At 39.0% G+C, this 25,701-nt stretch overlaps 1 protein-coding gene across 1 annotated transcript in view; it reads right to left on the bottom strand.

Annotated features, from left to right (window-relative positions):
- SLC16A9 (solute carrier family 16 member 9) overlaps positions 1–25,701 on the bottom strand; it is a 67,329-nt gene that overhangs the window by 14,464 nt on the left and 27,164 nt on the right. Inside the window, exons 2-3 of the mRNA XM_028513030.2 lie at positions 23,301–23,527; positions 10,741–10,884 (exon numbers count right to left, since the gene is read on the bottom strand). Of these exons, the coding sequence (XP_028368831.1) occupies positions 10,741–10,884; positions 23,301–23,496 (340 nt within the window). The 5' untranslated portion in view covers positions 23,497–23,527. The remainder of the gene's footprint in view (positions 1–10,740; positions 10,885–23,300; positions 23,528–25,701) is intronic.

The raw sequence follows: 25,701 nt of genomic DNA, 5'->3' as shown, positions 1-25,701 counted from the left end.
GTGACCCCAGGCAGGGCACAGGCTGAATTTGACCCGCACCTCCCATGAGGCTCTACAACCAACACATCTAGTGGCTGACTTCAGAACACACCAGAGTACCACTCAACCCCCTCCACAAATGACACACTTAAAGGGCAGACTCATTAGGCACCAGAGCCCCACTAAAACAAATCCTGCTCCATAGGGTCAGCCCCTAGACAACTGCTCCTCCACTGTAGTCACAGTCAGTCCTCACCGTCAATCAGTTTGAGGGTCAATCCATCCCATCGACATGCCAACAGTAATGAAGGCTCAACTACAACAGGAGGACCTACATGACCCACACAAGGGACATTCCTGGAGTACCTGGCTCAGGTGACCAGGGAGACTGCACCATCAGGCCCCACAGGGCTCCTATTATACAAGGCAACTCTAGCAAGGCCGGAGATAGCAGCTCTACCTAATTCATAGAAACAAACATAGGGAGGCAGCCAAAATGAGGAGACAAAGAAACATGGCCCAAATGAAGGAAGAGGTCAGATCATCAGAAAAAGAACTAAACAAAATGGAGACAAGCAATATACCAGATGCAGAGTTCAAAACACTGGTGACAAGGATGCTCAATGATCTTAGTGAGAACACCAACAAAAAGATAGGAAACATTAGTATAGAAACAATAAGATGGAAAACATAAAAAGAACCATTCAAAAATGAAAAGTACAATAATTGAAATGAAGAATATATTAGAAGGAATCAACAGTAGAATCAAATCAGTGATTTAGATAAGGAAGCAGAAAACACCTAATCAGAAGAAAAAAAAAAGGAAATAGAATCCAAAAAAATAAGGATAGCTTAAGGGGCCTCTGGGACAACATTAAGCCAACACCAACACTCACATCACAGGGGTACCAGAAGGAAAAGAGAAAGACCAAGGAACCAAAAACCTATTTGAAGATAAAATGATGGAAAAGCTCTTTAACCTGATAAAGGAAATAACATATACAAGTCCGGGAAGCCCAGAAAGTCCCAAACAAAATGAACCCAAAGAGGTCCACACAAAGACACATTATAATTAAAATGCCAAAGATTAAAGACAAAGAGAAAATCTTAAAAGCTACAAGAGAAAAGCAGTTAGTTACCAGCAAGCGAGCTCTCATAATACTGTCAGTGGAGTTCTCAACAGAAACTTTACAGGTCAGAAGGGGCTGGCACAAAATACAGTCATACCTCGGTACTCATTGGCCTCAGAACTCATCAAACCCTACAGTCATCGCATTTTGATGAGAAAAAAAAAAGTTTCAGCACTTGGTGCTTGCTTGGGACTTGTTGCATTTGCTAGAACTGGTGAGTCACGACACCACCCCGCAAGAAACAATGCTTCATTGTTTGGTACTCTTCAGTCTGGCTCTCATCACAAGTTCCAGAAAGAATTAACGATGAGTACCAAGGTACCACTGCATTCAAAGTGATGAAAAGCAAGGAAATACAACAAGAGTACTCTATCCAGCAAGGCTAAAATTGAAGGACAAATAAAGTTTCCCAGACAAGTAAAAGCTCAAGGAGTTCATTACCAAAGCAGTATTACAAGAAATGTTACAGGCACTTTTTAAGAAGAAAGAAAAAAAGAGGAGGAACATAATTATAAAGAATGAAATAGCAAGCAGTATGTACCTAGAAATAATTACTTTAATTGTAAATGGATTAAATGCTCCAATCAAAAGACATAGGACAGATGAATGGATAAGAAAACAAGACACAAATATATGCTCTATACAAGAGACTAACCTCAGAACAAAAGATACACACGAACTGAAAGTGAAGGAATGAAAAAAGATATGTCATGCAAATGAAAACAAAAACAAGAAGATGGGGTAGCAATGCTGATATCCAACAAAACGGACTTTCAAACAAAGGCTGTAACAAGAAAATAAAGGATTCAGTAATTCAACTTCTGGAGATTTATCTGAAGAGACCAAAAACACTAATTCAAAAAGATATCTCCATTCCTGTGTTCATCGCAGCATTATTTACAACAGCCAAGATATGGAACCCAAGTAAGTATCCACTGATAAATGAATGGATACAAAAGGGATGGTACACATATACAATGGACTATTACTCGGCCATAAAAAAGGATGAAATCTTGCCATTCGCAACAACATGGGTGGACCTAAAGGATATTATATTGAGTGAAATAAATCAGATAGAGAAAGGCAAATGCCATATGACTTCATGTATATGTGAAATCTAAAAAATACAAAATAAATGAACAAACAATACAGAGTAAACATAGATACAGAGAACATTTTGATGGCTGCCAGATGGCAGGAGAGTTGGGGGGATGGTTGAAAAGGGGAAGCAATTAGGAAGTACAAATTGGTGATTACAACACAGTCATGAGGATGTAAAGTACAGCATAGGGAATATACTTAACAATATTGTAATAACTATGTGTGGATGGGTAGTGGATTTATAGGGGTAATGATTTATTGGGGTGATCTCTCCACAAGTTATTTGAATATCTAATCGCTATGCTGTATACCTGAAACTAATATACTATTGTATGTCAACTGTAATTGAAAATTATGTTTTAAAATGTCTATTCAATGAACCTCCCCACAAAAATTACTATACTACCTTTTCTCATAAATGTCATTTGGGTCCCCCATATTAAGCCACACTGGCTAATTTCAATCATTTCTATCGATTTTTACACTGTCACTCTTTCTTACATTTTCCTCCTCATTTCTACATGTCACATTTTTTCTAACATATAACAAATGCACACACTATATATATTCATGTATGTGTGTATATATTTTATAATATTTTGTCTGTTTTCCAATTAAAGTATGCTGGGTGTTTTTTTACTTAGACCAAAAATTCAATCTTAGCTTAAAAATATTAAATGTATTTTTATTTCACAGTAATTCATATAGCAAGATAGCATCATTAGAAATACAGTAATAGAATTATATGGTTTAAAATAATATATAACTCATTTAAAACTGCTATGCATTATAAAATGGTGCTTTGGGCAAATCACACTAAACAGCCACATTTGCTTATTTTTCTCAATCCTTATCTATAAACTCAAAAACATCTGAATCAATTCAACTAATAAGAGAGTTATAGGAAGACATAACTCAATTAGAGGACATAAAAGAAGAAATAAAATTCTGTAATATTATAAAATGCTTCTTAATCAGAATATATAAAGCAAGCACCTCTAAGGAACTAGCATATAAATAAAATTGTGCAGATGAAATTTTTTTCAGGGAAGAGCAATAAAACACTTGAAATTATGTACACATTTTGAAGTGTCATGAAGTATTTTTAAGTATCCTGTCATTATATACATTTTTGTGTGTAACTGAACAGACATCTATCGAGCCCCTGCATTTATAATATAAAAATTTCTCCCTGCAATATTATTTTTATGAAAATAAAATATTTTCATAACAGTGCATTCAAATATGGTGGTGATTTTCAGTATTTTTCATCTCATGGCACACATAAACTAATTACTAAAATTCTGCAGCACACCAAATGTATTTATATTTCTTGGCAATCTGACCAAAAAAAAGGTATCATTTTGACTCATTTATATCAGACAGCTATTATTGTGTTGGTTGTTATCATTTTTTTTTGACAATCTAAGGGAAAAGCGGTCAGTACCCCTGACTCAATAGTCAGGTATTGCATGTTTTAAAAATTCTTGCGGCACACTGGTTGGAAAATCATTGTAATATGGCAATCTTAAGAAGCGATAAGGGTGGAGCTAGAGCATACAGATGCTATGTGGCGGGGAGGGGAGCCACTCATTCAGATTTGCCCAGGAATTTCCTAGTTTGACAACTAGAGGCCTCACATCCAGGAAAAGCCCTTAGTCCTGGGCAAACTGGGACAGGTGGTCACTATAGCAAGAGGACCTGTCTCTTGGTCATTTGGAAGAATTTTCTGTATATTCTGAAACAAGCATTTCAAAAACCTCTTTGAATATCTGAGCCAGGTTTATATTCCTGTTCAAAGGTTAGGATGAGCAATTGCAAATAATATTCTAGAAATATCTACTCCTGGAAATGAAATTATAAGAATGCAACTTAGGATGCTGAAAAAGATAAATAAGGTTACAGTAACCAAATGTAGGGTAGCTAAGTGTGGGCACTGTGATACTACTGGCTGTTGGGAACTGCTCTGCCTGGTTTCAGGAGCTGTAAGCCCCCATGGCTAAGGCTGAGTGAGTGACCTTCAGACCAAAAGCCACTAAGGAGGCAAAGCTTATCTCCCTGGCAGGGGCACCACTTCTTCTCCTTTTATTTCACCCTGCCTGGTCCCCAATGCTTGATCGGTTAGACAATGACGGGTAAGATTCCTCAAGGGAGGGACGACTTAAGACAGGCATGATCATGGGGAGGCCACAGGGAAGAACATGGGGGCTACAGAAAAGGGGTGATGAACCCTCACCCCTTGGCTTTGACATATCCTGAGTCCTCATTCTGTCTTTGAGAAGTCTCCTAATCTCTTGGCTGCCTTACTTCCCCTGCCTGACTTAAGCCTGAAACAATACCTTAAGCCTGAAACAATGCCGGTGGTGGGTGCAGCCCTGTACTGGAAAGGGTGGGTTCCCTAGGGCAATCAGGCCTAAGAAAGAATATATAAAATCCTGTGAAACCTGCTTTGTTTAGAATGCTCTCAATTAAATAATTAGGGTCCAAGCAGGAAGTAAATTTGTTCCCCAAAATTTTATGGCGTTTAGCTATCTGACCCTGACTCAAAATAGGCCCTCAGAGTTCTTTGTATGTTATCTATTGTTTGAGCCTTACTCCCTGATAATGATTAATGAGCTTTACGTATACACCTTGCATTCCTATGCAAATTGAATCCAATAAAAGCCTCTTAAGGCGAGGGTGGGGCACTCTCCCCTTGAGAGAGAAGTCACAAGCCGTCCCTTTTCCTCCACAGGACTCAGTAGTCCATGTGAATTTATTTCATTTCATCTGTAATGCTGCAGACACTGCAGGCTGGTGGCTATGTCAACTGGCCTAAAACATGTGCATGAAAAGGTAGAAAGTCCAAGGCTATTTTTTGGCTTTTTTTTTTTTTGATAGACATGGCTCTAAACTTCATATACTTAGCCTCAGTACCCTGAACATGACATTGACTGGTTAAGAGCACAGGCATAGATTCAAGTCCTAAATCTTTCACTTATTGTGTGACTTTGGGAATTTTAGTTTACTTAAACTCTCTAATTCTTAGTTTCCTTATCTTTAAAATAAGATAATTATAAAAAACATGAGATAAAAATGTAAAAGATCTAGTATCTGTATCTGGAATATAATAAAGTGCTAAAATATAGCCATTATAATTGTATATTTTTTCACTTTTACCCAAGTATGATAGCATTATATAGATATAGCTTGAGACTAATTAGAAAATCATAGTTTCTTATTATAAGTGAGCATCCATGAGAGAAAAAAGACTATCTTTAATGATACAACCATTAAAAAACAGGAAAAAAAAGCCTATAAAACTTTAATTGCTACAGTAAATATATAGGAAAGAACTTTATCTCATTCTTCTACTAGAGTAGGACAATCATCACAAGTGTGGCTTTACCTTCCCCAAGTTCAATGGCTTATGCAGCTGTTACCAAGAAAAGGAAGGAAAAGAAAATTAAATTTTTCCAAAAATCAAGAAGACAGTGTTAAGGAAACAGTACTATGTTAGGAAGGAAGAGAATGAAAGAAATTGTTTTTGAATCGTGCTTTTCAGAAAAACAAAGAGAAATTGTTGGGAAGGAGCTTACGCAATTCATTAAGGGCACATTTTCTGTACCTCCTCTTCCCACCTCAACCCCAGTTTCCACCACACTTTCTTTCTCTGATTAGAAATGTTATTGAGAAAACAGGAGCCTGAATTACCAAGTTTGGAACCATGGTTTATAGTCACTTAAAAGACTGGCAAGCTGCCATTTATTTTAGCTACAAAAACTGAACAAGATAACATCATATGTTCAAGATGTTATTTCTTAAAATATCAATTAAACGGCAAAACAAAAGTATGCCAATTAACACACTTCAGTATTCTTTTGATTTTTATATCATAATTAAATATAATATATAGCTTTATTTTTCTATATACTTTAATCTGTTAGATAAATATTTCTGATTCAATAGAGCTTCTTTAGTAGGAAAAAACTGCTGCTCTGGTCTTAAACTAAGAGGTCAGAAAAAATGTAGGGAGAAGAGAACAAATATGCATTCAATACTTCTGCATGCTTCCCTATATCCATTATTTCAAGAATAGTCACAATATCTCTGAACTTATATTAGCTCCATTTTTAAAAAATAAAAATAGAAGCCAGAGAAATTAAATACATTTCCAAAGTCACACAACTAATAAAAATGGCTAGGTTAGCTGACATTTATTGCATTATCTCATCAATCCATAAAACCCGATAGGTCAGATGCTATTATTTGTTGAGTTTTAAAAATGAGAAAACAAGATAAGTAACTTTGGAATCACAGAGCTGGCAAGTGGATCTAATAACATTAACCCACATGCTCTGCCTGCTAGTGCTTGCTCCTTCCCTATGACATTCTGTCTATCTTACAAGCCCCATTTAATTCATTCCTGACAAAGGGAAATGCTTAGAATACAATTCTGCACAGAGGTGGTGCTCAATGAATGTTCTCATTAGACTGAATCTTTCTTGTTTTTTTTTTCCTAAAGAACTCATAATATAGAAAGGAGAATGAGTTTAGACTGTAATAATTTCCTGTCACTTCCTTTTCAATTGGGTACTGTATTTCAAATGGTGACAGAATGGAAGTGTCATTATTCATTATTATTCCATTTATTTATCCCACAAATATTCTATGAGCCCTAGATTATAAGCCTAACTGCTGAAATAAAACCATGAAGATGTCAACCATGGAATGAGTATTAATAATCAGCAAGGAATACCTCACTGGGCCCCATTAATTACCAGAGTGAGTTTTTTTATTACTTGAAATACAGCTCAAATTTCTATTTTATGTTTATCTATATTTTGCTTGATTTCATGTAGTCCCCACAGGACCTATATGGGATAGGATGCTAAGTCTGCCTTCACATTTGAGGGGACAGTCATTTGTGGAAATCAAGGTGCTTGCTCAAGCTCCCAGAACCTACACGTCCTGACCCAAAGCCCATTGGTCTCTCCACGAGCTGAAAATTTCTTTCTAGTTGCGCGAATTCAAAATTATTGCCAAATCAGAGTAATATATATTCTCCAGACTTGGAGAGTGAGCCTGTTTCATGACCCAGAATCCACTGACTGTAGGGAAGGCTGGGATTCCAGGAGGAAGGACATTGCAACAAACACTATGACAAGTAAATAATTATACCCTGAATTTTTACCCAAAGGGAACACAGCAGTATTTAGGTAATAGTACACTGGGGTAAGCGGTATGTCTTTTAAGCATCGTTGGACACTGGATACAAGCTGACATTGTTAACTAGGAACCTGAAGCATTTGCATTGTCTTCCTTTATAGTGGGGTCATATTGTTACAGGGTGCAGCCAAGAGGGGGGACCCCAAATAGGCATTTAAAATGGGGTCCAGAACTCAAGGTGTCTAGGAGATTTTTGGATGTCCTCACTCCCACTCCCCAGGTGTGGGTTGGGGGAAGGGACAAATGGAGCAGGGCCATTGAGAGCTGTTTCACATAGCAACAGCCTTGCAGCTAACCTCTGGCTTGGTCATTTAACATATCTATAGCCTTTGGCTGGTCACTTAGATATGTTAAATAGCTGTGCCCATGCTCAGAGCCAAGAGAATGGAAGTAACTTCCCCACTAAGACGTAACTGGGGGGACAGGTCCCCCGAATTACAGCGCCTGCGTGGGAGCTTGGAGAAGATTGGCTCCAGGACTTGAGGCCATGCCTGCCCAGACTCACGATGGCAGTCCAGTAAAGCTGGAAGGATATAAGTCTGGCATGTGAAGCCGAGTGTGGGAGGAGTTGGAAATGGGGCTGCAGAGGAAGACTGGCGTGGGGCTTTAAACCCAGAGGCGGCAGCCCTGAGAGGGAGAACCATGTGGCTGTGGAAGTGCAGAGAGGATCACAGCCATTGGAGAGAACCACACAGCTTTAGTGGAGTGAAGACTCCCACAGGCCCGAGGGAGAGAACCACGTGGCCTTGACAGAGTGGAGACTCCCACAGCTTTATAGGGGGGAACCACCACCTGGTTTTAGCAGAGATCCCGGTGACTCAGCTGAGGGTGCTGGGAACCCAGGGAGGTCTCCCAGTCGAGATGGAGTACTAACTGGGAAGAACCAGAGGACTGCCTGAGCCACGGACTTCTATTTCCTTTCCTGAGATACGGTACTCTGGACTGGGCAAAGGGGGAAGAAAGGAAGGACTGTGTCTGTTTGTGGGTGTTTTAGGGGACTTTGGGATTTTTGATAAAGACACCAGGTCACTACTTTAAGTTTGTATAGCATTAAATAAACATTTCCTTTCCTTTTCACAAATCTCTGGTATTGAGAGACATCTTTCCTCTGGCGGCGGACATAATGGACCTGGGGGCTTTTTTTTTTTTTTCAATAATAGTATATCATCCCAGGCCCCCCTTGTTTGTTCTGTAACAATATAGGGGGTGCCCAGGTCATTAATGGGGGATCATGGTCCAGGTCTGGCTCACAGTGGGTCTGCTGAGTCTACAGACCCACCCAACAGTTATTTCCCCCAGTTGCTGGTATTTAATTGGGGTACACATACATGTTAGTTAGCATAACCTCCTACATATTGTTCCTTGGACAGCAGAGTAAGAGTTACCATGGTGGGGAGAGCCAAGTGGACGCTCTTTAAACCCATCATCACTACCACCAGCAGCCAAAAGAGTAAATCAAGACCAGTATCTAGTTAACTGAAGACTATGTATTCATGGAGAGGGAGAACAGGGTTACCTATTGAATGTTTCCAATAACATGAGCCAAATCAAAATCTATTTCATATTTCATAAGTTTGTAAAGCTCTCTCCACTAATACAGGTATTTTAAAATTTAATTTTGGGAGTGAGTTAATTTTGTATTTACTTTTCTTTCTAAATATCCTTAGATATTCTTCCAATACAATCAAATGTATATAAATCTTAGACACTATCAGCTAATATTTTTCTTTTTAAAATTTTCTTTTCATTTTTATCTCTAGGTAATGCAAATGTGATGCTATCACTCACTTTTTGTTAGTTTTTAGGTCAATGAGAACTTGGGATATGTACTCACAAAGGCTTTCTCTAGAAAACATGAGAAGGGGTAAATCCCTGTGAAATTTTAAATGGTCCAGAGTTTGGTGAAAATACCCAAATCATACCAATGACATAATGGTTTGATTTTGCATATAAAAAGAATAACCATAAAAGGAATTTTGTCCTAAAAGAAATAATTTGTCCTTTTGTCCTATGTTCGGAAAGAGATAATACCATCCATGCATAAATACAGATATCTACATTTTTAATTACTTTAGATAAGAATACAAAATGATTATTCAATATATTTATAGTTATAGGTTCAAAACTGCATTAAATTCTATAGGGAATGTAAAATGTTAAATATATACTATATGCTCTCAAAGAACTAACAAGTGACCTACTCATTTAGATTATTATCTGAGTAGTATTGGGGCACATAGTTAAATTTAAAATAAACTCTGAGTTCTAAAAGCACTAAAAACAATTACAGAAAGGTAAAACAGTCAGAATGTGGTATCAGACTGAGTGGATCCAACCCCGCATGTCTTCCCTGAGTTGCTTTAGTGGGTCATTTCATTTCACTGAGCTTCACCCTCCCTCTCTGTAAAACAGGTTTTGTGAAGTTTAAATAAGATCAGACAAAGCACTTAGCACAGACTCTGGCACACAGTAAGTACCCAGTGAACATTAGCTACTATTTTTCCTATTATTTATTATTGGGGAAATAGTCGCAAGTGAAAAAGAGGAATATTAGTATTCAACAAACTAGGTTCTTTCAAACAACAAGAAAAAACTTCAAAGCTGGAGTCCTTTTCAAATCCCCCACCAGCAGCTCCTGCAAACACTGAGTCTGGTGACGTTAAACAGCGGATACGATTAGTACAGTGCAACACAAAAGCATATCCCCGTTGCACCCCCCCCAAAAACCTGCAAGCCCTAAGCACTCCACTTTTCCTCTCCTTTAACCAAGATAGTCATCCTATCCCACCACTCAGTTTTCTTCAATCTTGCCTTACTTTAAAAAAAAAAAATGACCTGCTTTACAATCTACTTCTTACTTCTGCTGTGACTTTTTGACCAGGGTCCTGGCGTCAGAGGGCGTAAAGCAACAGGATGTTTAGAACACACGAAGTTGAACAGGCCCTGCCTAACCGACCCATATGAAAGGGACTACTTCCTAAGTCAGTGAGAAGTGACAGATGTCAGTCACACGCAAGTTGAATACTCTCCCCGTCCTTTTGCCCTTTTGTGTACTTGAGAGACAGGCGCTGAAATGAAAAACCTCCTGCGCCTGGAAAGAAAACATTGCGTGCGCTATTAAAACACATTTCTCCTTTCAAATATTTTGATGCCCTGGCAGACAGTTTGCCAAAGCAACAATTTTTGGTGAAGTGGCCGCTGGAAGTAAATTGTGACTGAACATCTTCACTAGACTTCTGTTAACTAAGTAATGAAGCTCACATTGCTAAAACTAGCATTAACTCCTGAAGCTGAGAAAAGTTACGGCGATCAGGTTTCTTACCTACAATGATGCCATAGGAAAAAAACAGAAAGTAGATATTAGGGGCAAAACTGCTCAACATGAGGCCTCCAGCCACCATGAAGCCACTGAAGATCGTCACAGGTCTGGCTCCAAAAGACGAGACACAGAGGCTGCAGATGGGACCTAAAAAAAATAAAGTAAGTCTTCACTTATTTAACAGCAATCGCCTTTTCACAATTGTATTACTCATCTCATCATAAGCTTAAAATGATTCCCTCCATCTGAAAGTAACAACACTAAAATAGTAACGAACATCTCCTGTGCATTTACTACGTGCTAGACACTGTGAGTACTTCACATAAACAGCCTCGTCTGGTTTTAACCTTACTGCAACCCTGAGAGGTCGATGCTATTGTTATCCTCATTTGTGTGTGTGTGTGTGTGTGTTAAGGACATTAAGATTTCAGGATGGTAAGATCACATAGTTAAGAAATGGGGGTTCTGGAGTCAGACTCTTCAAACTTGAGCTCTACTCCTTTCTGGCTCTTTGGTCTCAGGCAACTGATTTGATCTCCGTGCCTCGGTCTCTTCATCTGAAAATTGAATGAATAGCAGCAGCCCCCCTAGTGTTACTGTGAAGACCAGTGAGAGCACAGATGTGAAGCTGGTCACAAGGCCTGGCACAAGTCACTGCCCAATCGGCGCTTGTTCTTCCGTGATATGAGTGGCAGTGGCAGCAGCCACCAGAACAATTGCAGAGTAAAATCCCAGTTAGTCTGATTCCTGAGCCCATGGTCTCAACCCCCATATTCTGAGGACTTTTGTTTCCTGCCTGTCCCATGCACGCTTCCTATCCAGAGCTCCTTTTCAGCACATCGCCAGTTACACTGTTGGTGATGAAAGCAGATGTGTTGATTGACTGAATACAAACAATAGCAACCCTGTAGAGGGAAGAGGTGGAGGTGAGGTAGTTATTCTCATCTTAAAGAATATTCTGACAGGTGGAGCTAAATGGAAAAACTCCCTATTTGTCCAGGTAGATGTCTTAGCATATTAGAAGTAATATTAAGGGTTATTCAGCCCAATAGTCTCATTTACATGGAAGGAAACTAAACCTCAGAGAAGTTGCCCAAGTCTAGTGTAGAAGAAAGAGCTCAGGATTTGGAACCAAAGAAAAGTAAAACTTAATTGACTTGACAAAAACCTTTCAACAATAAGGTACAAATTATTATCTTTAACTTTTGAAAAGCACAATCACCACACTCACCAGATGGCTAACAACAGACAATAGTGATAGCAAGGATGTGGAGCAATGAGAACTCTTCTAAACTGCTGGCATTTATCTCCTAAAGCTGAACACGGCACACTGTATAACCCGGAAGTCCCACTTCTATGTATACACCAAATAAAAACCAATGGATGCATCCCATAGAAATACCTACGTCAAAAGTTACATACATAAATGCTCAGAGCAGAACTATTCATAGTAACCAAAACCGAGAAACCCAAGTGTCCCTCAGCAGTGGAATCTATAAGTAAATTTGGTATGGCTTATTGTATGGCAATGACGGTGAATGACCTGCAACCACACAGAGCAATACAGATGTATCTCACAAACATTGTGGAGTGAAGAACTCCAAGCACAAAAAAGTACACATCATGTAATTACCATTATAAAAAGTACTCCCCAAAAGACAATATCAATCTATGGCTGGAGGTCAGGAATGTGGTTATGTTTGGTAGGAAGTGAGGAGTTATAACTGGAAGGGAAGATGGCCCAACTTCTAGGACCCTGCTCAGATGTGCTCATTTCATGGGCGTATTCAGTTTGTGAACATTTCATTGGGCTATATATTCTCATGATATATATACTCTTCTATGTATATTTTTTCTTTTTACTTCAATTTGAAAAATGTTTTAAGAAACCTCAAATGCAGAAATGATGCAATGTGCCCACAGTCTCACTGTAAGTGGCAGAGCCAGCACGCAATGACCCCGAGCCCAGCGTTCTTGCCCATTACAGCAGTCACCCTCCTCCACAGTTTCCCTTCCCACAGTTTCAGTCACCCTCAGTCAACTGTGGTCTGAAAACATTAAATGGAAAATTCCAGAAATAAGCAATTTATATATTTTAAATTGTATGCCATTCTGAGTAACGTAATGAAAATTCTTGCCACCCCGCTTTGTCCCGCCGAGGATCTGGACCAACCCTTTGTCCAGGGCTTCCACGGTGCATGCTCTCCATGAGCACACACATTAGGCACTTAGGAGCCATCTCTGTTATCGGATGGCTGACTCAGTGTCGTAGTTCTTGTGTTCAAGTGACCCTGCTTTTGTAACAATGACCCCAAAGCTGTCCATGTAACTATTCTTACAGTATACTGTTATAATTGCTCTATTTTATTAGTTGTTGTTATCTTTTAATGTGCCTAATTTGTAAACTAAACTTTATTATAGTTATGCATGCATAGAAAAAGATAATATAAATAGGGTTTGAAGCTGTCTGCTGTTTCAGGCATCCAGTGGGAGTCTTGGAACATGTCCACCGTGGATAGGGGGCATCTACTGTACCAGAGAATCACGTAAGAGCACATTTAAGAGCAGGTTATGATCACGGAGATGGCTCTCAGTGCCTGTGGCTCTCACATTCCTCGATGGTCATGAACTGGCCCCTGCATTTCAGGTCCTCCCTAGTGTGATTTGGTACAGAAGAGTACACTGATATATTTATGTGACAAATGGGAATATTCTGTGCCAGTGTTTTAAAGGAAAAATATATTTGAAATACCAACTTTTCTAATAGTTTAGTTGTCTGTATACCCAGTGAGAAATAATTTAGATACTTCAAAGATAGAAATGATTTTAAGATTCAAATCCCCTAACTGGTTGTCTGACACCATAAAGGCAAGACCCTTCTCTGTTGTTTACCAGATTGCATTGGCATCAAGAATCCGTGTTTAACCAGCACAATGGAATTAAAACACAGAGATTATCACTGGCACACTTGAAAAGTTTCCAGCTTCATCCCAAAAGTAAGACTTAAAATCTCTGCTCCTTCATGCGTATTATTAACTCCACAAGGAAATCTAGAGTTTGGGAAGTTGGGGGTAGGGATGAAGGGTAATCATTTCTATAGCATGTACAACCAAACCCACTGTTTTATAAAATACATACTTTATTATCAATTATTGAATAAACTTTTAAAGCATTTTTGCCTGTTACATGAATCTTTGAAAAAAGTTAAGCTTCAGGAAAAAGTGAGTAGAAATTCTCTGACAGATGAAAACAGCAAATTGAAACTGCTTTTAAAAAAATTCTCTATTTTCACACTGCCACCTGCTGCTTACTTAAAGAAAAGCTAACATCATTTTTTAAATGTATTCTTATTTAGGTGTAGTTGGTATATAATCTTATATTGGTTATATTAGTTTCAAGTGTACAGTACAGTGACTCAACATTTTGAAACCTTAAAATATGATTGCCTCACTAAGCCTAATAATCATCTGCTACTGTGTAAACTTATCACAATATTCTTGACTATATTCCGCTTCCCCTTTTCACTCATTCTCCCACCCACTCCCTTCTGGTAACCATCCCTTTGGGCTTTGTTCCTACAAGACTCTTCTTGTTTTGTTTATTTATTTTGTCTTGTTTTGTTTTTAGATTCCACGTGTAAGTGAAACTATATGGTATTTGTCTTTGACTTATTTCTCTTATCATATATGCTCTAGGTCCATCCATGTTGTCACAAATGGCAAAATTTTTCCTTCTTCATTCCTGCATAATATTCTGTTACATGTATCTATCACATCTTCTTTATCTATTCATCTATAAATGGACATCTGGGTTGCTTCCATATCTTGGCTATTATACATAATGTTGCAATCAACAGAGGGGTGCATATATCTTTTTAAATTACTGTTCCCATTTTCCTTGGATAAATACCCTAATGTGGAATTTCTGGGTAGCATGACATATTGCCTTTTAGTTTTTGAGGAATCTCCGTACTGTTTTCCACAGGGTCTGCACCAGTTCTCAGTCTGAGCAGCAGTGCACAAGCGTTCCCTTTTCTCTATATCCTCTCTAATGCACGTTATTTGTTGACTTCTTGATAATAGCCTTTCTGACTGGTGTGAGGTGGTATTCCATTGTGGTTTTGATTAGCATGTCTCTGATGATTAGTGATTTTGAGCATCTTTTCATATGTCTGTTGGCCATCTGTATGTTCTCTTTGGAGAAATTTCTTTTCATGTTCTCTGCCCATTTTTTGTCAGACTGTTTACTTTTTTGTTATTGAGTTGTATGAGTTTATTATATATTTTGCATACCAATGACTTATCAGATATGTATCAATAATGAATGTACTCTTCCAATCAGGAAGGTTTCTTTCACTGTATATAGGCTTTTTCGTTTGATGTAGTCCCATTTGTTTATTTTCTTCTTTTGTTTCTCTTGCTCCAGGGGACATTTCCAAAGAGATCAGTTAGGTAGTTTGCTTCCTATTTTCTTCTAAGAGTTTTATCCTTTCAAGCATTACACTTAAGTCTTTAACCCATTTTGAGTTTATTTTTGTATATGACATAAGAAGGTGCTGTTTTTTGTTTTTAGTGTTGTTGTTGTTATTGTTTTGCATGTACCTGTCCAGGTTTCCCAACACCACTTGTTGAAGAGACTGTCATTACTCCAGTTTATATTTTTACCACCTTTGTCATAGGTTAGTTGACTATATAAGCAAAGGTTTATTTCTGGGCTCTCTATTCTCTTCCATTGATCAATGTGCCCATTTTTATGCCAGTACCATACTATTTTGACTGTTATAACTTTGCAGTATAGTTTAAGATCAGGGAGCATGATAGCACCAACTTTGTTCTTCTTTCTCAAGATGGCTTTGGCTATTCCACATCTTATGTGGTTCCATATAAATTTTAGGATTATTTGTTCTAGTTCTGAAAAGAATGACATTGGTAGTTTGATAGGAAGTGCATTAAGTCTTTAAATTGCTTTGGGTTGTATGGTCTTTTCAACAATATTAACTCTTTCTATCCATGAGCATGGTATATTCTTTCATTTATTTGTTTCATCTTCAATTTCTTTCTTCAATGTCTTATAGTTTTCAGAGCAGAGGTCTTTTCTACCCTTGGTTAAATTTATTTCTAGGTAATTTATTCTCTTTGACACAGTTGTAAATGGGATTGTTTTCTTCATTTATTCTTCTGATTGTTTGTTATTAATATGCTGGAACACCACAGGAAAACCTGAGATCCTTTGTCTAATCCAGGACTTAAACCAGAAGGCAAAACAAACAGATATCAAAACCTAATGACATGGGCAATAAACACCAAAAGAAAGGTCCAGATTGTGTGTTTTTGGATTTCAGAAAAGGGAGATCCCCATGCACTAAGGAACTGAGCCTTGAACTGGGCCATGAAATAGGATTATGTCCACAAAAGGGGTGAAAATATAGTCTAATGGAGGGAACATAAACCTAATGTGGTTTTCCAATCTGTGATGATCATTAGACAGCTTTGGGAAAGTAATGGTTCCCTTTGTGGAGCAAATTAACTTCTATGCCCTCCTGTCTTCCAAAAAGCTTCAGAGTCCCAAAAGTGGTAGGATGGCCAGGCCTGCTGCACTGAAGCCGTAAGTAGGCTGATGGTAGGGTGAAAAATAAAGCACAGCAGTAACCAAGTTGTGTGACTCCAACAGAGCGAGGATTTCCCAGCAGAGTAGAGTGGGCCCACGAGAGTCCTACCCCTTCACCTATAGTGCAGGGAGCCAAACAAAAGAGCAGGTTCCTCAGTCCTTCCTCTCTGAGACCAGGAATTTTAAATCCATCATCTCCCTGAGGATGAGAAAGGCACTAATGAGCCTCGTCCACTCAAATCCTTGATTCCATGTGTAGTATTGTCTGCCTTGCTTGTTGGTTGATTTGGCAGTATTCTATAGAGATGGACAAAAGCTTAACTGAAACCTGCCATACTTCTCACCAATCCTAGAACTTCCTAACACACTGTGAACTGGCCACTGGAACAGAACCCTTGTAGGGGGCAGAATTTCAGTCCTGCTTGGAAGAGGTAACAGTGCTTGGGTGTAAAATCATAAAGATATGATCATACCCAGCTCTGCAAGCACTCACAGCTCATTCAGCAAGCCTGCTGGGTATACTGACTCAGGACATTAACCTAGGGATAGACTTACTGACTCAGTAGTTTGAGGGCCTTTGGAGAAACAAAAGAGCTCCCTGAAGTTTCATCAACTCTGTTGTCTGAAAAACGGTCCCACCCTTCTTGAACTAGTTCAGTTACCTTTCATTCCTTCTGTATCATTCAAGTTTCATCCAGAGAAACAGAACCAGAAGAAGGCATATATCTATTAAGAGATTTACTACAAGGAACTGGTTTATGCAATTGTGGGATCCAGCTAGGCAAGTACAATATCCACAGTGCAAGATATGAGCAAAGGCAGATCAGAACTCATTGGCACAGGCTGAAGTTACAGCCCACAGGCAGAATGTCTTCTTCTGGAAAAGCTCATCTCTTCTTTTATGTCCTTTCTACAGATTAAATTGGGTCCACCCAGATTATGTAGGATAACTGGCATTTCTTAAAGTCAACTGATTATGGAGTTTGACCAAACCTACAAAATACCTTCACAGCAACACCTACATTAGTGTTCGAATAACTGGGAACATTGCCTAGCCACGTTGACGCTGACCATCGCACTTCCCAACAATCACAATCTCTGCTTCTCCAGACAAATTGCCTCCACCAGAATGTGCCATCTGCAATGCAGAGTCCAAGCCTTTGCAGACAAAGACTCTGCATGGCCTGCCTTCTCCACGACTATCCACCTCACACAGCCCATCCTCCCACATGTCCCACCTATCTCTACAAAACTCCAAAAATTGTCTTGTCCTTGGAATTCTCCTTGGTATTTGGGATGTCTCAAATTATCAGTAACTATTTTTTCTGTCTCTTCCCTGAGACTACAAATCCCTTAAAAAGCAGATGATGCCCTTTATTGCAGCATCCCTAGCACAAGGGAGAGGAGACTGTATGGGTGGATATAATGACAGTGAGCTTTGTTCTCGATGTAAACCCCAGAAAGGTAGGCTGCTTGATACTCAGCTTTATGCATCCCAAAGATCATCTGCACCAACAATTTAGGCCAGAGGAAGAAGTATATTCTCCTTAATTACTCAAGTTTCAAAGAGAAGGAATTAAGATTATGAAGAACATAAAGTTAAGAACTGCATGTCCTTTCAGAGTTTTAATATGCCTACTTTGAGCTACAGTCCAAATCTAGGTTTGTCAGAGACAAGTGTCAGGCCTTTAAATTCCATATATTTAGACACAATCTGGACAGAGTTCCAGCTCCCCCTCCTGCCCACTCCCCTAGAAATGCCTTTGTCTTTCATCCTGAAGGGACCCTTTCATTTGTAGATTCTTTAGCACTGCCTAGGAAAGACTTTTATTTGTGAGTGATTCTGATCCTCTAATAACCAATGTTGGTTGAGCACTTACCAGGTGCCAAGTAGCATCTCAACTGTTCTACACAATAATCATATAAGGTAAGTACTTTTATGATCTCCAATTTAAAGATGAAGAAACAGGCTTAACAGGTTAGAAAAACTGGGACTCAGGTGCCACTTCCTCTTAGAGAATGGGCTCCCAATTGGGCAGGTCACTAACCCTTGAGGATAATAATCCCCATCTCAGTGCACTGTTTTCAGGACCAACTAAGATCAAGAAAGTGAAAGTGGCTGGATGGAGTCAGGCACACAAGGGACACTTAGTAAGTAAGTATAAGAAAAACAGAATTTGTATGTTGCTTGTCAGTTGTAATTATTCTGCTGTGCCTTGCTCAATTATAAAGTTCTATAAGTCACATCACAGAACTAGTCAAAGATGGCAGCTATCATGCCTTCCCAGGACAAAGTCGAGTTAAGAAAATAACTCATTTTTCTCAGACATGATTTGGCCTGCCTGCATTAGAATCACCTGGAGAACTAGTTAAAAGAAGCCTCCTGAGCCCATCCTCATTGCCACACCACTCATGGATGGGTAGCAAATTGGTTTTTCAGACAAGCTCAAATAATGCACACATACATCTGAGTTTAAGAGCAACTGTATATATTTACATATATACGTAAGGCTCATCTTTTATCAAAAAGATGTATACATATGGACACATATGTATACACACATGTATACATTATATTTTATCAAAAAGGATGCAGAGATGTCCATTTACATGCATTTTTCAGCAGAGCCCCATCAGAAAAAGGACTGTTAGGCACCATTTATTTTCTATGATTTACATGGTATAAACAGTACCACACACAAGCAGAAACATACCATAATTCCCTTTATAAAGAAGTCTAAGCAAATCATGCAACAAGGAATTATCAAAAAGCAAATATTAAAATCTAAATAGAGGGAGCTGAAACCAACTGAAATCATTTTTGGGGATTTTAAAAAATTCCCATATCTGGGCCCCATCATAGACTGACTGACACACAATGCCTGAGGGTCAAATCCAGGTGACTATATGCTCACATTTTTCTACAGATGACTCTAACTATCCCCCTGGTTAACAACCACTGAAAACTATCTAAGTCACCAACACAAGATAGACTTTCCCATTTCCAAGGCATTGATCTGTCTGTTTCTCTGTAGAACAAAGTTTTCAACAAAGTAAAGGGTTAATGTGATTCACACTCTTGTAGACACCTCTTACTAATACTACATGACCATGGTTTTCAGGATTTGTCCTTTAATTTATGCTATGAAGAGCCAAGGGAAGCAAACACCACATCTGTTGGGTGGACACCAGCCAAGGGCACACACATATAAGTGGTAGCTCTCCATTTCTCACCATTTCCTCATTCTGGAACCCTTTGGTCTCCCTATCCTATGCTCATCTTCTTAGACATTAGCTGGTCCAAGTGCCTCCTCATCTAGCTGATGACATGAAAGTTAAATGATTTGCACAAGTTCCCTCAGCTAAATAGTAGTACAGCCAGGACTTGCTTCAGCTTTGACTTAAGACCAGTGCTCCCCACCTCCCAGTACTTGCTGTCTCCCCTGAACTTCAGCGGGATGCTCTCTCCATCTAACCTCAGGCAGGGCTGGCTTCATGAGGCTGTGATCTAGGCAACTGCACAGGGCTGGGCCCTTAGCAGGGCCACACACTCGATGAACTACCTGTTCTGTTGCTGTCTTGAATTCTTAAATTTTTTTTAACAAGGAGTCCTGCTTTGCTTTTCCTTTTTTGCACTGCAGCCAATCTTATGCAGCCGATTTTACCTACAAGAAAGGGGACTCTTGGCCTTTGGGACAGAGTGAACTTAAAGTATAGAACTGCAATTCAGTTTTTGGAGTCTCAGCCTCTGCTCTGACCATCAGCATAGTTACATTTCTGTTTAACTTATTTGCTGATAGAAATAATGACCAACTGGAGAACATTAAAAAAATTATCTCGACTTCCGGCAAGATGGAGGAATAGGTGGATACACCGTACCTCCTCGCACAACCAAGAACAGAACAACAATAATTTCCAACAATGATTTGCAGTCATAATATCAGAATTGTCAGAGGATTTATCTAAATGGAAGTCGGACAGCCAAGAAGTAGAAGATCCGTACATCCAGACTGGTAGGGGACAACGAGCCGAGCGAGCGGGCGCGGGGCTGGCGCGGGTCGCAGGCGCGCGTAGGTTGGGGGAAACTTGGCGCAAAATCGGCGCGGCAGCAATCTGGGACGCAAGAGCGCAGCGGTGTAGGGGTGATCCCTGAGTACTCAAGCAGCGGCTGGGGGAACCAGTGGGGCAGTGATTGTGGACCAGGGCAGAGCTCACGGCCCAGAAGCCTAGGGAAGTGTCTGACTCCAGGAGAACGGAAGGGTCGCCATTGATCCCTCCTGTCCCCGCTCCCGCCCCCACATATAACGTCACAAGCTAGCGACTGGGGCACCCAGCCCCGGTGAACACCTAAGGCTCCGCCCCCCACCGTAACAAGAGTGACCAGACCGGAGAAAAAATAAATAAATAAGTAAAATAATAGGAGAGATAAGGAAAGACATAAGACATGTTTCCAGCAGAACAGATCAGTCCCCCAGGACTCATCCTTTTGAGTGACCAAGAAATAGCCAATCTATCAGATGCACAGTTCAAAACACTGGTGATCAGGAAGCTCACAGAACTGGTTGACTTTGGATCCAAATTACATGAAAAAATGCAGATTACCATAAAAGGGATGCAGGAAGACACACGGAGGAGAGCCAATTGTGAAAGGAAGGAATCTGAGTCTCAAAACAACACAGTGGACCAGAAGGAAGATAGAATCAACCAAGCAGGAGAGCATGATGAAATAAGAATTCAAAAAATCGAAGAAAAGCTTAAGACCATCAAGGACACCTTTAAACGTTCCAACATCCGAATTATAGGGGTACCAGAAGGGGAGGACCAACAAGTGGAAAAGTTATTTGAACAAATAATAAAGGAGAACTTCCCCAAACTGGCAAAGGGAACAGTCTTCCAAGAAATCCAAGGAGCGCAGAGAGCCCCAAAGAAGTTGGACCCAAGAAGAAACACACCAAGGCACATCATAATTACATTAGCCAAGGTAAAAACGAAGGAGAGAATCCTAGAAGCAGCAAGACGTAAGGGGACAGTCACCTACAAAGGAGTTCCCATCAGACTGTCAGCTGATTTCTCCAAAGAGACCTTACAGGCAAGAAGGGGCTGGAAAGAAATATTCCAAGTCATGAAAGACAAGGACCTACATCCCAGATTGCTCTATCCAGCAAAGCTCTCATTTAGAATGGAAGAGAAGATAAAGTGCTTTTCAGATAAGGTCAAATTAAAGGAGTTCATCATCACCAAGCCCTTACTTTATGAAATGCTAAAGGGACTTATCTAAGAAAAGAAGATAAAGAAAAGACATGTATAGTAAAAGGACAGCAAACTCACAATTATTAACAACCACACCTAAAGGAAAAGCAAAAGAAACTAAGTAAACAACTAGAATAGGAACAGAACCACAGAAATAGAGGGCACAAGGGGGGGCTAGCAGTAGGGGTGGGAGGAGGAGAGAGGGGGAAAAGGTATAGAGAATAAGTAGCATAGAATGTAGGTTAAAAATAGATAGGGGGAGGGCAAGAATAGTACGGGAAATGTAGAAGCTAAAGAACTCATAAGTATGACACATGGACATGGACTAAAGGGGGGGAATATGGGTGGGAGAGGGGGCACAGGGTGGAGGGGAGTGAAGGGGGAAATGCGACAACTGTAATAGCATAATCAATAAAATATATATTAAAAAAAATTATCTCCCCTTCACATTAGATCATTTTCTCAAAATCAATACTTTCAACCTCCTTTATTAACATATTGATGATCATCTGCTTGTACCTTGCAGTTTACAAACAATTCACATTTTGAAAAACCCTTTCAGATGAGATCATGCACATTCACGGTGGTAAAGCATCAACTGGAAGTACCTGGTTTTGTTTTGTTTTGTTTTGTTTGTTTTAAGAAGTCCCCTTAAGGATTCAGGAAAGACAACGTTTTTAAAAAGGAATGGCTAATTCATTTTTTTTCATGAAATTATTTTAGAGCTGAAAAGCACCTTACAAATCTCCACATTCAATGTCCTTACTTTCTCCCTAAGAATAGAGATTGTGATTTGCACAACAAATCACATCAAGTTCAGAGCACAGAGGAAGAGAGAGACCCCTAGGCCAATGACTGAACCTAGATCACCGCTGAAGCACACCTGTAAATTGTGCCAACAAAGTTACAGTGATAATCACTAAATATTACCGCAGAGTTGAAACTATTACACCAGAAATTGAAGTGTCATATGATTTTAAGTCTTACAATGAAAATGAAAACCTCACTGCTGTTCTCTGTAAAGATGATAGGAATCACCATTGTATATGATGGAAACATTTGTCAAACGTATTACTTTTAGAAACATTATATGAAGGTCACACAAAACACATCACATATATCTTATAAATAACACTATATTAAAGTCCTTAATAGCATCATCATTGTGAGAAGGGATTACCCTTTGCCATGTAAAATTTTTCTTGTAAAGGTAACACAAATGTAGGACATATGATTTGATCTGAAGTGGAGAGATGTAATTATGAACCATGTAAGAATTTCTTACAGGACTGCTGCTTACCATTTGGTCCTTGGGTCACAGCATTCATTGGACATAGCTGAGTCACTACTCTCTTTTCCCTGTATCGTTCTCACTCATGAAAGTATGACTCTCACTAGACTGTGAGCCTCTTAAGGCCAGGAATGATGTGTTTGCTGTCCAACTTTTCATATTCAGCATCTAGCACACTGCCCTGCACATAATAGCAAATAAATAGATAAAGAAATGAATGAATGAATATCTTATGCAATTTCTGTATTTTCAACTTATTACAGTGAGAGAGTGGCTCTATAATCTCAATGAAGGCAAAAGAATATGTGTTATGCTTTAAAGACAAATAGCCTACTATGCTTTGCACAGTCTGAGGATACAACAAATATAATCAAATGACTAATGAGTGAGGAGAAGAATAAATTTATCCACTTACTTGCAAGCAAGCCAACTCCGCTTGCGAGGGATCCAACCCAGGCTGTTTTTCCTTTTCCTTCACCAAAGGCATCCAGCCATTCTATGTACAAGACCCCAACGGCTACCGGGGATCCATAACACAGAAACTGAGTGAAGAAGGAGACAACCACAATCACCCAGCCCCATCCGCCGTCAGGTGACTTCCTAATTTCCATTGTGAGGAGATCAAGGTGCTTCTCTGAGGGTCTTAAACAAAAACAAACAGAAAAGAAAAGCATGTTTAGAGTGTGGTAGGGCACAGTATTTTAGATTAAAAAAATCTTCTAAATTAAAACATAAAAGATGTTTTTGAAAAATACATGTGGAAAGGCATAAGATATCATTGGCATATTAAGTTAGTTTTAATTTTTTATTTATGAATTAAATACAGAATATAGCTACATGGCTCAAAAAATTTTTTTTTATTAGAAAAAGGCATGGAGTGAAAAGTCTCCTTTCCAAGTTTGTTCCCATTCATCACATTCCAGCCTTATCCAGCCACTCAAATCACTGATTTTGGTTTCTTGTTACACTTCGGGTTCCACAGGAAGCAGACTCTTAGCAGGAAAGTTTATTGGGAGTGTTCTCTTCCTATGAAAGGGAATGGACAGCAGAAGAAGGTAAGCTGCCATGTGACATGAAGGAAGGGAATCTCTAAAAGGAGGATGACCATTCAAAGTTGCCCGACTTGGGGGTTGGCCCGTGTTGATCATTCCCTCGGTAGGGGCCACCCAGGAAAGGGGCCAGCGTGGCCTTTGATGAGGTGGCTCTCCTCAAAAGAGGCCATCAGTCTCCATAGGGGTTGTCAGCTGAAGGCCATCTGCCAGCAGCCCTCTCAACTGCTAAGGCAAGGAATCTTTCATTTTTTGAAGGGTGTCTGGGGGGAACTGGGGGCACATCACAATGTTCACCAACTTGAGTATCCTTCCTGAGCTTCTTTATGCATATACAAGCAAAATCAAGCAAATCACCTTAGATTTCCCTTTTTTGACAAAAAGCAGAACATTGTACATTGCATTCCATACCTTTTTTTAGTCACTTAAAACCCTTAGAGATTTTTCTCTATCAAAACTAGAGAGCATCCTTATTCTTTGTGTGTGCATATAAGCATATACTCTCTCTCCCTCTCTCTTTCTCTCTCTATATATACTACACACACACAGTATATCACATATGACGATACACTTGTTTATTTACTTAATAGGGAAAAAATAACATGGTTCAAAAATAAAAAAACAACAAAGGTATAGAGTTTTCATCTATTTCCTGCCTAATTCACATTTCTTCCATGCCCCTTGTTCCTTTTACATCCTTCTAGAGATTATGCATCCACAAGTAACTCAAATATGGACTTCTATTATTTTACACAAAGTAGCATGTTATATATACCTGTATGCCTTGCTTATTTTTACTTCACAAATATCTTTTTTTTTTAAGTTTTTGATTTGACAAATATCTTAAAAACCCTTCACATCAATGCATAGTGACCTTCCTTATTTTTTTTCTTTCTCCTGCATTGTGTTCCAGTATAGGCTTTCTCTGAATTCTTTAACCAGTCCCCTGTGGCTAACAATGAAAAACAATGCTGCAGCAAATAACCTTATATATACCTGCCACTCTTTGCATGTATGCATATCTGTTAGGTAAAACCCCCAAAAAGGAACCTCTGAGTCAAAGGGTGTGTACATTTGTAACTGTAATTAGCATTAGCAAATTGGCTTCAAGTAATTGAATCAATTTATATTATCCCCAGCAAGTTTGGGTGTGTTGTGAAAATTTTGGATTTTTGTCAATTTGTTGGCTTTAATAGTGTATTTCATTATAGTCTTAATGTGCATTTTTTAGCATTCTCTGAAATGCCATTTGTAATTCCTATCTAGTTTTTGGGTATATGTGGGTGCATTTCTGGATTTTCTATTCTGCTCCATTTATCTATCTATTCACTCACCATTACCATATTAGTTTAATTACAAAGTCTTTTTAAAAAGTCTTTTAAATATATTGTGTTCTAGTGGGATAAGTTTCCTTCTCTCCTCTCCATCACTGCAATGCTTTTTGGTATTTTCTGAGCTCTTCTTCTTTATTTACTTTCTTATATAAATTTCAAAATCAGTTTGGCTCTAAAAAAATCTGATGGTGTTTTCATAATGACTGAATTAAATTACATGTTAATTTAAGGAAAATGAACCCTTTTATGATGTCGAGTCTATCCAAGAACATGGTACTCCTTTCCATTTGTTCAAGTCTATTTTTGTGTTCTCAGGTTTTTAAAGTTTTCCCCAACAGATCTTTTTATTTTATCTCTAGATATTTTATCCTTTTGGCTAACATTATAACTGAGGTTATTTCTTTGATTTGTCTGTTGATGTCTGTATGTCAAT

This window comes from Phyllostomus discolor, chromosome 5 (genome assembly GCF_004126475.2).
Source record: "Phyllostomus discolor isolate MPI-MPIP mPhyDis1 chromosome 5, mPhyDis1.pri.v3, whole genome shotgun sequence".
NCBI classification, from domain to species: Eukaryota; Metazoa; Chordata; class Mammalia; order Chiroptera; family Phyllostomidae; genus Phyllostomus; species Phyllostomus discolor.
The sequence above is the reverse complement of the archived record's forward strand: the minus strand, read 5'-3'. Positions and strand labels throughout refer to the sequence as shown.